This window comes from Poromitra crassiceps, assembly GCF_964638095.1.
Source record: "Poromitra crassiceps genome assembly, chromosome: 6".
NCBI lineage: Eukaryota > Metazoa > Chordata > Actinopteri > Beryciformes > Melamphaidae > Poromitra > Poromitra crassiceps.
Window position 1 is genome coordinate 7,479,100 of NC_139627.1, and position 15,868 is coordinate 7,494,967.

The window sequence follows — 15,868 nt, forward strand, 5'->3', positions numbered from 1 at the left end:
GGGGGCTTTTAAATGAACTTTTAGAAATAAAACCTGCTTGGATAAGAGTCATTGATTGGTCTGTCATACTACATAGGTACCATGGTACTACTAAGGTATTTCGTGTGTGTGTGTGTGTGTGTCTCTCTGTGGAGATATTGTTCAATTGCTCCAGATAGATTGTCCTCTTTTCTATAGTGGATGTGTCAGCAGAAAGGTAGAACACATAATGCAGTGGACTGTCTCACTTTGGTGTGTGTGTGTAAAATGCATCGGCAGTTGAGGGCTCTTGGTTGCTGTGTATTCAGCTCCAATCCTCGACTACAGTGATTAAACTTTCAGAGTGGAAAATTGGGGAAAACAAGAGGTTTTTATGTGTATAACTATGTTTATACCTAGAGGCACTGTCTTGTCCCACCGGTCACTATAGTTGCCAAGCATAAAATACACTTTTTCACCCACTTTTCCCTGAAATTACAAAGAATAATGATTGATTATTTCAAATGGCTACTAATGACACAAGATTTGGATATTTTCATGTCTGGGAAAATTTTTGGATTAAATGGGTTAACCTCCTGCCTAACAATTGCCACGAATGTGATTCTCTGCTAAATCTATTTCTATACATTGCTTCTATATCTGTTTGCTGCTATTGTTTCTGAATGCAACAAATAGGTCAAGCAAAAAATAAAATATATAAACTACCACACACTTTACCCATGTTTTTATTAAAAGTTATGAAAACAGGCGATTGAACACCGACAGATTGAGTCTAGGCTGTCTAGGCCTTAGACAGTCAAAAAGATACATCTCAACTCATTCCCCATCTACGAAAAGAAGTACACTTCAGGATAATTAATCTAATATATCCACTCCAACAAGGGGATTATTCCTGAGAATAATTTTAATATTGATTGTAATTCTTGCCATTTTTGTAATACAGAGATAGAGACAACAGATAATTTATGTTTTTCACTGGATTAGCTACTAGCTTTTGGTCTAATTTGAATTTATGGATTAAATATAGCATTGATGCACTACCACCATTTATACTTGAAACTGTCAAATTTTGAATATTCATTGAAGGTAAAAAAAAATAATTTTTAATGAACAATGTAATTATTTTGACCAAATATTTTATACAGAAATGTAAATACTGTATAGCAAAACTCTACTCTGTCTACAACCTTTAAAAAGGATTTAGAAACATTTTCCAAATCCATAAAATATACATATGAAAAACAAAATGTGTTGGGTGAGTTGAAAACGAGCCTAACTACGCTCAGTGTGGAAGATAGAAAGCATAATTGTTCTTGTAATTCTTTAAATCAAGAGAAAAATAACGAGTATTTTATTTTGTGTGGAAGATAGAAAGCAACGAGTATTTTATTTTGAAGGGTGATGTGTATACCAGACCGTGTCAAGAGGCGTAGCCAGACCGTGTCAAGAGTGTCAAGAGGCGTAGCCAGCTGGCTCTGCGGGCTCTGCGGCGCTGCAATTATATGATGTTGCATTGGCGCGGTGTCTTCAGTCTGCAGGAGGACAGAGGACCGGTGCTGCTGGCTGCGTGAGGTTCGTCCGGTACCCCGGTACTGAAGAGGATCCAAAGCTAGTCCAGAACATGCGAACAAGGTGCAAGACTGACAACAAAGAAAGTGCCGTTCAACAGATGCTGCAGACTTTGGCTGTTGTGTTTGATGCAAATCCCACTTTGCAGAGAGACGCTCGTTGTATCTTGAGCCCCCAAAACAAACAAACAAACGTTACTGGCGTTTGACTCGACCCATAACCTTCAGTTGTTCTTCTACTGAACAGTTGATTGACTGCAGGTCAGGAGAGAAGATGTTCCGCTGCTTGATGAAATGGACACTCTGCCTCCTCGGGCTGATCAGGAGCTCTGCCTCAGCTGATGATGCACAGATGGAGTTCGCAGGCGAGTCAGGTTCTGGGATGTTGTCGACAGGTAAGAGACATACATCACATGTCATTGAGCTGTACAGTGTCAACAGTTGTAAATAGCATCAATGCTGCTGCTTACACACGGACTTTGTTTTTTTTAGCCTAGTTAGTGTTTCAAAACGTGATGTTCAGCATGAATTTGGCTATTACGTCTTACGTGACAATCTCAATACGTGTTCCTGATCTGCTAGTTGGTGTGTGCCTCGTGAGTCGTGCAGGGTTTGTTATAATGGCCTGTCTCGTTAGTAATTCAGGGAATTAATTCAGAACATTTCAAACAATTTGACACATTCCTGAAATGCCTGAAAAGTGCTTCATTAGCTTATTAGTATCCATGTTCCCAGGTGGAAGTGATGCCATACAGATCATGTTCCAGCGGAATGCGTAAAATCACCTGCAATGATTGAAGAGCAAACTTGCAGGTGCAGGTTATAATACGGATTCCACTGCATGTTAAGAAGTGGCTATTAGTGAGCGCTCTGATGTTGATGCTTTAGTAGCCTACATTATTAGCCAGATCAGTTGGCTTTGACAGGATGCGTCAAGTAACTTAGACTATGAATTAAAAGTTCAACAACACAAAAACTACTAGCAGGTGTCAGAAAAGAACAGCAGTATAACAGCAATACATCACAAAGCATCAGAAGCCAGGAGAACCTGGTAAAAAACCATCCTGATAACATGACCTCACAAACAAAATGTGACGTCAGATTATCAGATTTCTTCTTCTGTGTTTTATGGCAGATTCATCCATCCACTGTTTCCCTAAATCTCTGCTCTCAGACTCTCCCCCTCAGTGATGTCACTATTTGAGCAATGGTGATGTCATCAGTGATGTCACTCAAGCACAATTGTGATGTCATCAGTAATATCATCAGAGTTTTTCTGGCTCGAGCCAATGTTTTTTTTTTTTTTGTAACACCTATTTATTACCACCATAATATGAGAAATTTGGAAAATACAAAGATCAGCTTATTTATACGTCTGAAAATCTCGAGGAATAAGAAAAAATATAAAAGGAAACAAATGAGGTTATATTGTGTATCACAAATTTTGAGAAACGGACAGATTCCACAGTCAGACAGGAGACACAAGAACCTAAACATGCAGAGAAAAGCTCGCTACACTGTCGATTTATGCTGTTGATACAGGTCAAATGCCTCTCTAGAGACAGAGATAGAGTCGCAGAATGTGACAGAAACTGAATAGGAAAGGAGCTGGTGAATTGTTGCCCCCTTGTGGCCATGAGAGTCACAACGAGTTGATTTGGGAAAAACACAAGCCCTTCCTGATTTTCTAAAACAAAACAAGATTACTGTAAAAAGAGAAGGAAAAAAAATCCAATATCAATCACTTTCTCCTTTTATTTAGATGAATCTGGAAGTGGTAAAATGAAGAGATGTTCATCCATGAAGTATATAGGTAAAAAACACACACAAACAGGCCAACAGACAGGTATCCCCTCCCAGCAGAGGCGAGGGACATGGTTTGTTGTGGCTGGAGAATGGGAGGGGCAGCAGAGTGGAGAGGGAGGGAGGGACTGGGGGGGAGGGGAGGAGTGTGCTCAGACAGGGCCAAAGCCTGGGGACTAGTTTTATCAGCACCCTGCTGTGGAAGTTGGAGCTCCCCTTAAGCAGAATAGCCCCTCGGCCTCGCCCCTCCAATCTGGGGCACACGTCGCACCCTGGGTGGGGGGATCCAGGAGGGCTGGGCTTGGTGGTGAGGGCTCCCCTCCGTCTGTTGCTGTGTGGTTTGAGTATGCGTGTGACGTGTGTGCACGCCTCTCATCAGCGAAACCTGTTACATGCACGAAAAAGTACCCTAAAACATTTGGTGAAGACAAAAAAAAAAACTATGAGAGACCAGACGTCAACATATTTCTATATTTATTTCTAAAGTCTACCGAGAAAGCAGGGGGGATGGGGATGGGTGGATGTGGGTGCGGGCGGGTAGGGAGGAAGGAAGGAGACAGGGTGGGAACAGTGACAGGTAGAGCAAAAAAGAGGACAGAGGTGAAAGGTTAGGGAGCGCGCTCCCCGCGGATGCGGCGTGCCAGGTGGATGTCTTTGGGCATGATGGTGACACGCTTGGCATGGATGGCACACAGGTTAGTGTCCTCGAACAGACCCACCAGGTATGCCTCGCTGGCCTCCTGCAGGGCTCCGATGGCGGCGCTCTGGAAGCGCAGGTCGGTCTTGAAGTCCTGGGCGATTTCCCTCACCAGACGCTGGAAGGGCAGCTTGCGGATCAGGAGCTCGGTGGACTTCTGGTACCGACGTATCTCTCTCAAAGCCACGGTGCCGGGCCTGTAACGATGGGGCTTCTTGACTCCACCGGTGGAGGGGGCACTCCTGCGGGCAGCCTTGGTGGCCAGCTGCTTACGAGGAGCCTTTCCTCCACTGGACTTACGAGCTGTTTGCTTGGTACGAGCCATTACGACAAAATATCAGCGAGGTTGAATTGAACGTTTTCCTTCGCAAGGATACAAGTGTTATGGTTGTCTGGCAGTGTCAGATATTTACTCGGCTCGAGCCAATGTCACTCTGTTGTGATGTCACCAGTGATGTCATCAGTGACGTCACTCGAGCAATTGTGATGTCATCAGTGATGTCACTTGAGCAATTGTGTGCCACTGCCGCCTTATAGTCAGTAAGATGTTTTGCTCAGTCAAGAGAACAAGCTGCATATTATGGTCATGGTTAGTCATGCTACATTTGCTGCCACATTAACAATGTGCAGCACCTGTGAGGGCCTAATATCACCTAATAACAGCTGGCCTTTACTGTGTATCAGTCAGATCCTCTATTGATAGTATTCTGTTACATCACCACACGGCCATCTTGCTAGGAAATTAACAGGTGATTGTAATCAATTAACAGGTGATTACAATCAAGTGACACAAACAGCCAATGAGCTGTGTGTATTGTAGCGCCATATTGGTAGGAAAATGCTTGTGACATCATGGGAATACTATGAATATCACCTAATAACAGCTGGCCTTTACTGTGTGTATCAGTCAGATCCTAATCAGCAGGAGTTGAACAGCAGCTGGCTCTCTGCTCCTGTAGGGGTCACTGTGTCCTGTAGGGGTCACTGTGTCCTGTAGGGGTCACTGTGTCTGGCACCAGTAGTCAGTCAGTTGGGGCTCCTGCTTTAACTCAATGGTCGCTCTGTCTTCTTGTTAACAATAGGCTCATGCTCATCTGTTCGTAGAGGGAACCCAAAACATTTGTCACAGTGAATGAATAATGGTTGGCAATCTTTCTGAAGACTAAACACAGACCACAGTGAGGTATAAGGTTTCAGCTTGCGCTGTAGGCCAATGCAATGTTTGTGTTCATTAAAAGCAGCTCGTTAAAGAAGACATCAACAACTGCTCTTTCCCAAAGTTAAAGCCAAGCCAAGATCTGTGGTTTCACATGAATGTAACTGTGTCTACCCCATAAAATGCCCCATTGTTGACAACGAATGGGAGACTCACTTGGGGTTTTAAATGTTTGTCTGAACATTTACATCCAAACTGTCTCCACAGCCTCATATTGCTTCTGAATATGCACCTTTATTGACCAAAATAATTCTGGCGCTTGTCCAAGACATTCTCAAGTCAGCTGTCAGTATGACAAAGCAAACTATGAGCCAAGACTTTTTTTGGGCTCTCATCTGAGTAAATATTCAGAAGTCTAGAGACCAATCTAAAAACATATTTAAATACTGAATTTCAATAGTTTCTTTACCTGTTCTTTTTTTCCTTTTTCTTTTTCACATATGCCCTTCAGAGATGTCCAGGTTTGTTGAACCTGAAATGTGTCATGTCTGGAGTCCAGTCCACATCACACACACACACACACGCACGCACGCACGCACGCACGCACGCACGCACGCACGCACGCACGCACGCACACACACACACACACACACACACACACACCAGTGTCATGTCTGGAGTCCAGTCCATCACATCACACACACACACACACACACGCACGCACGCACGCACGCACGCACGCACACACACACACACACACACACACCAGTGTCATGTCTGGAGTCCAGTCCATCACATCACACACACACACACACACACACACACACACACACACGCACACACACACGCACACACACACACACACACACACACACACACACACACACACACCAGTGTCATGTCTGGAGTCCAGTCCACCACATCACACACATTGTTTATTTTCCTGTTTGGCTTTTATCTTTAGTATCTGCTGCCATATAGTGTGTAGCCACATGGGGACCCTGAGAGAGACGTCTGAGAAGGGGTATCCAGCTGAGGGCTTCTGGGTCAGACTGCTGAAGTGACAGACTGTGGCGTGTTGACTGAACACAGCCCCATGTTCTCTGTCCAATGTTTTCACTGTATGTTTTCACAGGAGTCCCAGAGGGACGCTGTAGATGGCAGAGTGCCAACGCCTTCTTTAAACAGTTTCGATTTTCATTCAATAGGCTGGCGATTATGTAATGTTGAGATAATAATCTCGTATAGTCATGCCTTGAGGTTACTCAAAGGCGGACGTCTTTGGTTAGGTTAGGTTAGGTTAGACCACCCAAATCTGTCTTTTCATTTTACTGTACATCCCAGAACATTGTGCTAATGGCGTTAGCATTGTCCATCCACATATTGTTTAACATTAGCATTTGAGCTAACACCAGTGTTTCCCATACATAAAGGAATTTGTGGCGCACCGCCACAAAAGGGTTTTGACCGGATTTTTTTTTTTTTTTTTTACAGTGCACCTGAACGCAACATGCAAGATACCCGCTGAATAAGTGTCCAAATGTTCATGTCATTCTGGCCAATACTTCTGTTATAGCATTTCAGTCTGGAATATGGAATATCTTTCAATAATCTATGATTTAGCTGCTAAATTGTCAAATACCGCCATCTGCTCGCTACCCAGGCACTTATGTATGTACTTAACCTAACTAACTTAACCTAACTAACTATCCGGTGTGCACAACATTGTCAGCCTAAACTCCGGCTGACACCCCAAAAACCTACAATCCGCTACAGAAAAATGTATATTGTTTGTTTATTAACTGGCCCCTCGTCTTCTATCATTTCACGAAAGTGGCAAAGCAAGTTGAGTATCCCTGAGCTATAGGGAGAAATTTAGTTTGGACGTAGAGGAGGAGCGAGACGAGGAGTAGTGGAAGCGAGAGGCGTCCCCGTGACCCCGCGGACGCTTGTGTCCCGAGGAGGCGGGGCATGGGGGTGGGGAGGCGGGGCATGGGGGTGGGGAGGCGGGGCAGGGAGCAGCGTAGTTGTGCTGCAGCTGGATGTCAAAGTGACGCCGCTGGTCCTCCTCGGCCTTCTGACGGACAGACGAGGGCGGGGGGGAGGGGCTAGTCACAACGTCCATCTCCTCCTCTGTGGAGAGAGAGAGAGAGAGAGAGAGAGAGTCAAAGCATGTCTCAACAGAGCTTTATAGAGAATATGTCTAGCTAGGTCTAGCTATATGTCTAGCGAGGTCTAGCTAATGCTTCCCACACACTAGAGGATAAAATGCCCGATTTAATGCCCGATTCCCCTCGGGGGGGCGTGGCCCGATTCGAGGCTAGTCTCAACCGATTTTTTGTCAAAATAATTGTCAAGTGTCTGGTGTCAATAAATTATTGATTGAATCGGAGCCGGCCCGATCTCGAATCGGGCATATCAAACATGTTTGATATTTACGATGGCTGTCTCCCGACGGAACCCGCAATAGCCAATGAGAGCGAGCAGACCGGGACGCGTCGACGCGTCATACCCGGATGTTAATGCTGCGCTCACAACAAACGAGCAACAGCAGAGCCATGTAGCTCCTCTCTCCCCAGCATCCTCACAGCAGCTTAAAACAGGGTGGACAGCGGCGGATGGCTCTCCAAACATGTGCCGAGCGGAGCGGTTTGCTTCAAGGGAGCAGATATGCTGTAATATGAGCCAGACAGGACGTTGTTTTAGCTCATTTTGCGAGGGTGTCCGCCTGCTTGAAGTAGACCCGCCGCTCGGTGCATGTTTGGAGAGCCATCTGCTGTTGTCTGTGGGAAAAAATTGCAGTTTTGTGGGATATAAACAGCCTAACAGTCTAGTTGCTGGAATCGCTTTGAGTCTGTACTTCAAACGGCTGGTGTGTGGTCTCGCAGTCTGGCCGAATCGTCTAGTGTGTGCGTTCAGGCGATTTTAATGTTAAAATCTGATGAAATTGTCCTTATGTTTGTGGTCTCTCATGTTTTTAAAATCGGTTAAGATTTGAAAATCCTCTAGTGTGTAGGCAGCATAAGCACCATTCATAAACAGGATTGAACAAGCGTATATTAGAGAGAGGAGGGAGAGGACAGGGGGAAGGGAGGGAGAGAAGGGAGCGAAAGAAAGAAAGAAAATAAGAAAGAAAGAAAGAAAGAAAGGGGGGGGATTCCATCCTGCCCTGTTGTGACGCTGCGTCACGCCTGACATTTCTCACCAGAGAGCTGACACCACACACACACGCACGCACGCACGCACGCACGCACGCACGCACGCACGCACATCACTGATACATCAGTGATGTCATCAGTGACATCATCACTGAACTATGTGTGTGTGTGTGTGTTTGAGAGAGTGAATTTATGACATCACTGATGATGTCACAATGCCTATGTATGACATCACTGATGACATCAGCACTTCACAATGTCACCACTAGACTGACCAACACTGTCCTAAAAGTTTCATGCACTTCACAATGTCACCACTAGACTGACCAACGCTGTCCTAAACGTTCCATGCACTTCACAATGTAACCACTAGACTGACCAACGCTGTCCTAAAAGTTCCATGCACTTCACAATGTCACCACTAGACTGACCAACGCTGTCCTAAACGTTCCATGCACTTCACAATGTAACCACTAGACTGACCAACACTGTCCTAAAAGTTCCATGCACTTCACAATGTAACCACTAGACTGACCAACACTGTCCTAAAAGTTCCATGCACTTCACAATGTATCCACTAGACTGACCAACACTGTTCTAAAAGTTCCATGCACTTCACAATGTAACCACTAGACTGACCAACACTGTCCTAAAAGTTCCATGCACTTCACAATGTATCCACTAGACTGACCAACACTGTCCTAAAAGTTCCATGCACTTCACAATGCATCCACTGACTAGACTGACCAACACTGTCCTAAAAGTTCCATGCACTTCACAATGTATCGACTAGACTGACCAACACTGTTCTAAAAGTTCCATGCACTTCACAATGTATCCACTAGACTGACCAACACTGTCCTAAAAGTTCCATGCACTTCACAATGTAACCACTAGACTGACCAACACTGTCCTAAAAGTTCCATGCACTTCACAATGTATCCACTGACTAGACTGACCAACACTGTCCTAAAAGTTCCATGCACTTCACAATGTATCCACTAGACTGACCAACACTGTCCTAAAAGTTCCATGCACTTCACAATGTAACCACTAGACTGACCAACACGGTTCTAAGAGTTCCATGCACTTCACAATGTATCCACTAGACTGACCAACACTGTCCTAAAAGTTCCATGCACTTCACAATGTATCCACTGACTAGACTGACCAACACTGTCCTAAAAGTTCCATGCACTTCACAATGTATCCACTGACTAGACTGACCAACACTGTCCTAAAAGTTCCATGCACTTCACAATGTAACCACTAGACTGACCAACACGGTTCTAAGAGTTCCATGCACTTCACAATGTATCCACTAGACTGACCAACACTGTCCTAAAAGTTCCATGCACTTCACAATGTAACCACTAGACCAGGGGTACTCAATTAAAATTCTAAGAGGTCCAGATAGAGAAAATGTCCTCAAGCGAAGGTCTGGAACATTGAGCTTGTGTTATGATTCAGTGCCATTGAACTTAGGCAACTTCAATGATTGCAGTAGCCTAATGGTACAACGTCTGTATGTAGTCAATGACTGACTGTTAAATCAAAATAAACATCAATAATGTTTATTTACAGTTTTCATATTTAACTGGATTAATTATAAATAACTAGCCTACACTAATAATAAATACATGTTCTTTTCTCATTTCAAGTAAAATAATGGCTGCATTTAGAAATAACACAACAGAACAGAGTGCTTTGGAAAAATTTGCATCTTAAAATAAAGTGCTTTAATTTTAGAAAAATAAGTTCCCCCTTTTCTTAACTCCATTTCACATTTTATCAGTCAGGCTCTCAGCCAACAAACCTCCTTTTCTCTTGATAGAAGTGAGCTCCCACTCTGTTTGTCTGTCCCTGCCTGCCTGTCTGTCTGTCTTTCTATCTATCGGTCGCTCGCAATGCAAACTTTGCATGCCGTTGGGCAGTGAATGTGTGTGTCCCCTCAGTCTGGATTTGAGTGTGTGTGTGCTCATGTGTGGCACTTCCATAGACAGCTGGTCAGGATAGCATCACACTTCACGAGACATACTGGTTTTGAACTGCTCGTGAGACCAATGAATGAACATGAGTCTGCCTGCTCTGGATTAAAACTTAAGCTTTGTTTTCGCGGTCTACTCGTTTCTTTTGAGCACGCGATGTGAAATACTTCTCTCGCATTTCTCCGAGTCTCGCCTCTCCTCCGTCCGTGTGTCAACTCTCCCGCAGCAGCAGCAGCAGCAGCACAGCCTAGCGAAGTCAAGCAACAGGCAGAATCGATTCGCTTGTTGATTGGCTGAGTAGCATCACGTGTGATGATTTACAGCGCATGCATTGGTCTGTGAGCTTCCTGACAGATAAACCAGTACCGTAAAGGCTAGAAAAGCATGTGCCGGTTAAAATAGAAATGCTCTGTGAAAATGTAACTATTCAGTGATTTGTAGGTTATAGGGCTCGGTCCGGATAGGACGGCGTCTGGGTCCGGATGCGGACCGGAGTCCGGACTTTGAGGATCGCTGCACTAGACTGACCAACACTGTCCTAAAAGTTTCATGCACTTCACAATGTCACCACTAGACTGACCAACACTGTCCTAAAAGTTCCATGCACTTCACAATGTAACCACTAGACTGACCAACACTGTTCTAAAAGTTTCATGCACTTCACAATGTAACCACTAGACTGACCAACACTGTTCTAAAAGTTTCATGCACTTCACAATGTAACCACTAGACTGACCAACACTGTTCTAAAAGTTCCATGCACTTCACAATGTAACCACTAGACTGACCAACACTGTCCTAAAAGTTTCATGCACTTCACAATGTCACCACTAGACTGACCAACACTGTCCTAAAAGTTCCATGCACTTCACAATGTAACCACTAGACTGACCAACACTGTTCTAAAAGTTCCATGCACTTCACAATGTATCCACTAGACTGACCAACACTGTCCTAAAAGTTCCATGCACTTCACAATGTAACCACTAGACTGACCAACACTGTTCTAAAAGTTCCATGCATCCAATGTAACCACTAGAACAAGGCGGCCGGGTGCGGCTCCGCGGAAGGCGAGCAAGCAAAATATCCCCCCTCCCCCCCTCCCCCTCAAGCAGACAGGCCCCAGACTCAAGCAGACAGGCCCTGGACTCACCAGAGTCCCTGGAGGAGTAGGTGGACAGCTCTCCGCCCGCTGAGCCGGAGTCGGAGGTGGCTTCGCTGGGCTCCTGGGCCTCCAGCAGGTCCTGGCAGTCCAGCGTGAAGCCGGCGATCTCCTGGAAGATGCTGGTGTCCATGTCCGACAGCAGGGGGCTGGAGCCCAGCACCTGGAACAGGCACACAGATCATTAGCACTGTGCTTTTGGAACATGATTTGGTTGCAGTAACAGATTAATCCACTGCGTGGCACCTCTTATTTATAGTGCCGGTAATTTACGCCAACGTTAGTGCCACTCCGGACAAGTAGCTTGCTTCTTCAGTTAACAACTTGGTACGTGTGTCAAACTCAATGATATCCATCTACATGTATGTTAAGAGATGAGAGTCCCGTAGAGACTGTCAGGAGTCTGTCATGCTATGAAGCTGATGCTATCCAGGAGCAACATAAAGCTAACGTAAGCTAACAAAGCTACCAAAGCTGGTTACACACCGAGGTCGCCAGCCGCTCATCCGGCCCGCGAGGTTCCGCGGTCAGGCAGCGCCATAGGCAGTCCTCCCCATCCGCGCCCTCCTCCAGGGCGGACGCCGGCCGGCCCAGGCCCAGGGAGGGCTGCTCCTTGTCGGGGAAGAGGTGGCAGTTGTTCCAGTCCGGCTGCATCATGTCGTCCTCCAGGAGGATGTCAGACAAGTAGCTGAGCTGGTCCTCCTTGGACAGGGGCTTGCCGGGGCCCAGGCCAGGCTTGATGGGGGGGAACTGAGAGAAGCTCTGCAACATGGCTGACACAATCTGCATGGAGGAAACAACGTGAAGAAGCAGAAACAAACTAATATCAGCACAGAGGAAGGCACAATATTACTGTTGCCAGGTGGGAAATGTTGAAATATCGTACCTGAGGATCAGAATTATTGTTTTTGGAGGGAGCAGCTGTGTTCCTGACTGAGTTAAAGTCAGGAGGATTTATCTAACCCTAACCCTATCACTGATGACATCACAATTGCTCGAGTGACATCACTGATGACATCACAATTGCTCGAGTGACATCACTGACGACATCACAATTGCTCATGTGACATCACTGACAACACAATTGATCATGTGACATCACTGACGACATCACAATTCACGATTTGATGACATCACTGATGATGTCACAAACAGACACAGCCTGCAAAATTGTGACTAACACCGCCCGCCCACTTAGGTGATCATGATGTTATGATGATGATGATTTAAATCTCATTTTTAAAATCACAACACAAGATTCAACTTTCCATTTGAAATGGGGTTCTTTTTACTTTTAAAGTACATTGTACACCAGTAAGTACTTCCACTGAGGTAAATGAAAACCAAAATAATAATACTTCTACTTGAGTAGGAATTAAATGTCAGCACTCTATCTACCACGGAACTAAAGACTTTGTCCTCGGGGACATGAACGCATGATTGGCTGCAAAGATGTTTGTGAGAAGACATGTCTACACAGACAGACATTTTGGCATTATTCATCGTACATCATGGCACACAGGTTAGTGTCCTCGAACAGACCCACCAGGTATGCCTCGCTGGCCTCCTGCAGGCAGTGGTGTAGTCCCGGCAGAACGCGTGGGAACGGCGTTCCCATACTTCTCCAAGCAGTGTTTTGTGTGTGTCAACGTGTGTGTGTATGTGGAGCCAATAAAACGAGTGAATCTGGACAAAGTTGTCATTCGTCTATATTTAAGGTGGGCTGAATGATTCACATGGCATCAACTCGTGAGTCGTGGCTTGAAGGAAGAAGGAAACGTTCCACCTTAAATTTAAGGTGGGCTGAATGATTCACATGGTATCAACTCTGGCTTGAAGGAAGAGGGAAACACTCCACCGGTCCACCTTAACTAGCTAGTAGTGGCATTTTAAGCATCAAAATGTTTTTTTTCTCCCAGTACCTGACGAGATAACAAGTAAAGATGAAAAGGCAGCCAAACATCCTTTCATTTTTCGGACCAGTTGCGAAAAAGGCACGTTTACAATCATTTAGAAACAATGTTAAAAGCTGTTTTGGCACCAGGCAGGCACACGCCCCCTGGGCCAAATCAGCTACACACGGAAGCACACCGGTCCGGTTTCTCAGTTTCTGCACATGCGCAAGCGGTGCACATTTTACTATGGAGTGCACGTTACATTACCGAGATTTATTTTCAATTAACGCTAATCAAAAGTTAGCGTTAATCACCAGATTGCAATTTGCAACGCCAGAATTCGCCACAAAATGGTAAGTTACTTGCTAAAAATGCCAGCCGCCGTGCCAAATGATCAATTATGCAGCCTTGTGCAACTTGCGTGATGCTTGAGACTTGTTTAGCTTAGCTGTTTGTGATAACTGACTCTGTCATGGGCTACTTCTGCAGTGTCTAGAGGACACAATAAATTATGTGTGTGTGTCAGTGTAGTGTGTGTGCGTGCGGGGGGACCTGTGCGTGTGCTGGGGGAGGGGGGTGTTCCGCAAATAGGTGCGTTCCCTCACTTCTCAAGATAGCACTACACCTCTGCCTGCAGGGCTCCGATGGCGGCGCTCTGGAAGCGCAAGTCGGTCTTGAAGTCCTGGGCGATTTCCCTCACCAGACGCTGGAAGGGCAGCTTCCAGCGTCTCGGTGGACTTCTGGTACCGACGTATCTCTCTCAAAGCCACGGTGCCGGGCCTGTAACGATGGGGCTTCTTGACTCCACCGGTGGAGGGGGCACTCCTGCGGGCAGCCTTGGTGGCCAGCTGCTTACGAGGAGCCTTTCCTCCAGTGGACTTACGAGCTGTTTGCTTGGTACGAGCCATTACGACAAAATATCAGCGAGGTTGAATTGAACGTTTTTCTTTGCAAGGATACAAGTGAACATTGACAGCACTATCATACAGTTTGTAGACCAGCACCAAGTAGGAACAAGCAGGGCCGTTCCTGGCCATTTGGGTGCCCTAAGCGTAATTGTTCTGTGGTGCCCCCCCCCCCCCGTAAAACTTTCAATAACTGTCAAACGAAAGACTGCAAAATCATTAATTATGAACGATACTAGTGTATCTCACATTTCATTACATGTGGGAAACAAACAATTGTTAGAATTACTGTACATGTCAGCAAACAAGTGATTGTTAAACTGTACATGCAAGCAGGGGCGGACTGGGATCATAATTCAGGCCGGGCATTAGATACCAAGCAGGCCAGGCCGATACAGGCCGACGTGCGTGCCGGCGTCCGAAGGGCGGCGGCGAAAAATTTGGGCTGTTTGAAGCCCAATTTGGGCCGTTTGAAGCCAGATTTGGGCTGTTTGAAGCCAGATTTGGACCGTCTGAAGCCCGATTTGGGCCAGTTGAAGCCAGATTTGGGCCAGTTGAAGCCAGATTTGGGCCGGTTGAAGCCAGATTTGGGCCGCTTGAAGCCCAATTTGGGCCGTTTGAAGCCCAATTTGGGCCGAGTCCAATTTTACAATGAGATGCACCCTGAATAAAGTAATAAAACCACTAGTAAACCAGTAGGCGGCGCCTGGCCTGCTGTTCAGTGAGTGGCCTGACTGAGGGCACCAAAAAAATTTTTTTTTTTTTTTTTTTTTTTTTTTTTTTTTGGTGCCCTCAGTCACGTGATGCCCTACGCAGTCTGCGTACTCTGCGTAATGGGTTGGAGCGGGCCTGGGAACAAGACCGACAGAACAAATGTTTTCAGACAGTAATCACAATTCTTAGAGTACACATGTATTGTATGTGATTATTTGTTTCTCTCTTTCCTCTAGCTGTCACCGTTCCAAACTGACTGAGGCTCGAACCCACGAGCTCAAAAATGACTGGGGCTTGAACCCACAACCTGAATACCGCCACAACCTGAATACCGCTGAACAGTTATCAAAATCTCTGATCTACTGGGTCACGGTTCTTAAGACTTCTTTTTCTAAGAGCATTTCACTCTTTCATCTGGCTGTCGCCGTTTAAAACTGACTGAGGCTCGAACCCATTACCTCAAAACTGGCAGAGGCTTGAACCCACAAGCTCAATCCTGCTGGGCAGTGGGCAGTAATCCACTGTGTCACACTTGTTAGTACAGGTTTTATCAGAGCTTTTCAGTCTTTCATCCGGGTGTCCATTTCATCACTCATTGTCATTTACAATGGGGACATGTCCCCCACCACTTTTCAACACAAAGTGACACCCTTGTGTCAAATATGGTCTGACAGAGAATTCTGGAAATTTGAGTCTGGAAAAGTATGGAATTTTGAAATGGAAAATGTGTAGGGACCAAAACCATTTTTTTGTATTAGGCTGTGAACAGGTTTATTTCTGCTGTAAAGTCAGGCATTTTAACATGGGGGTGAATGGGGAATGACTCCCTTTTGGACCCAGCCT

The 15,868-nt window shown here is 45.5% G+C and overlaps 1 protein-coding gene and 2 pseudogenes across 3 annotated transcripts in view; 1 reads left to right on the top strand and 2 right to left on the bottom strand.

The window, feature by feature from the left end:
- Nucleotides 1-1,821: 1,821 nt before the first annotated feature.
- Nucleotides 1,822-15,868, top strand: part of LOC310777676 (uncharacterized protein) — a gene marked incomplete at both ends in the record, with an annotated part of 196,038 nt that continues 181,991 nt past the window's right edge. Inside the window, one exon of the mRNA XM_083638055.1 lies at nucleotides 1,822-1,942. Within this exon, the coding sequence (XP_083494181.1) occupies nucleotides 1,822-1,942 (121 nt within the window). The remainder of the gene's footprint in view (nucleotides 1,943-15,868) is intronic.
- On the bottom strand, nucleotides 3,959-4,437 carry LOC310778698 (histone H3.3A pseudogene; annotated as a pseudogene). The gene has a single exon. The product of its transcript is annotated as a histone H3.3A pseudogene (transcript).
- On the bottom strand, nucleotides 13,007-14,339 carry LOC310778699 (histone H3.3A pseudogene; annotated as a pseudogene). The gene is made up of 2 exons: nucleotides 14,038-14,339; nucleotides 13,007-13,078 (listed from the first exon to the last, which is right to left on the bottom strand). The product of its transcript is annotated as a histone H3.3A pseudogene (transcript).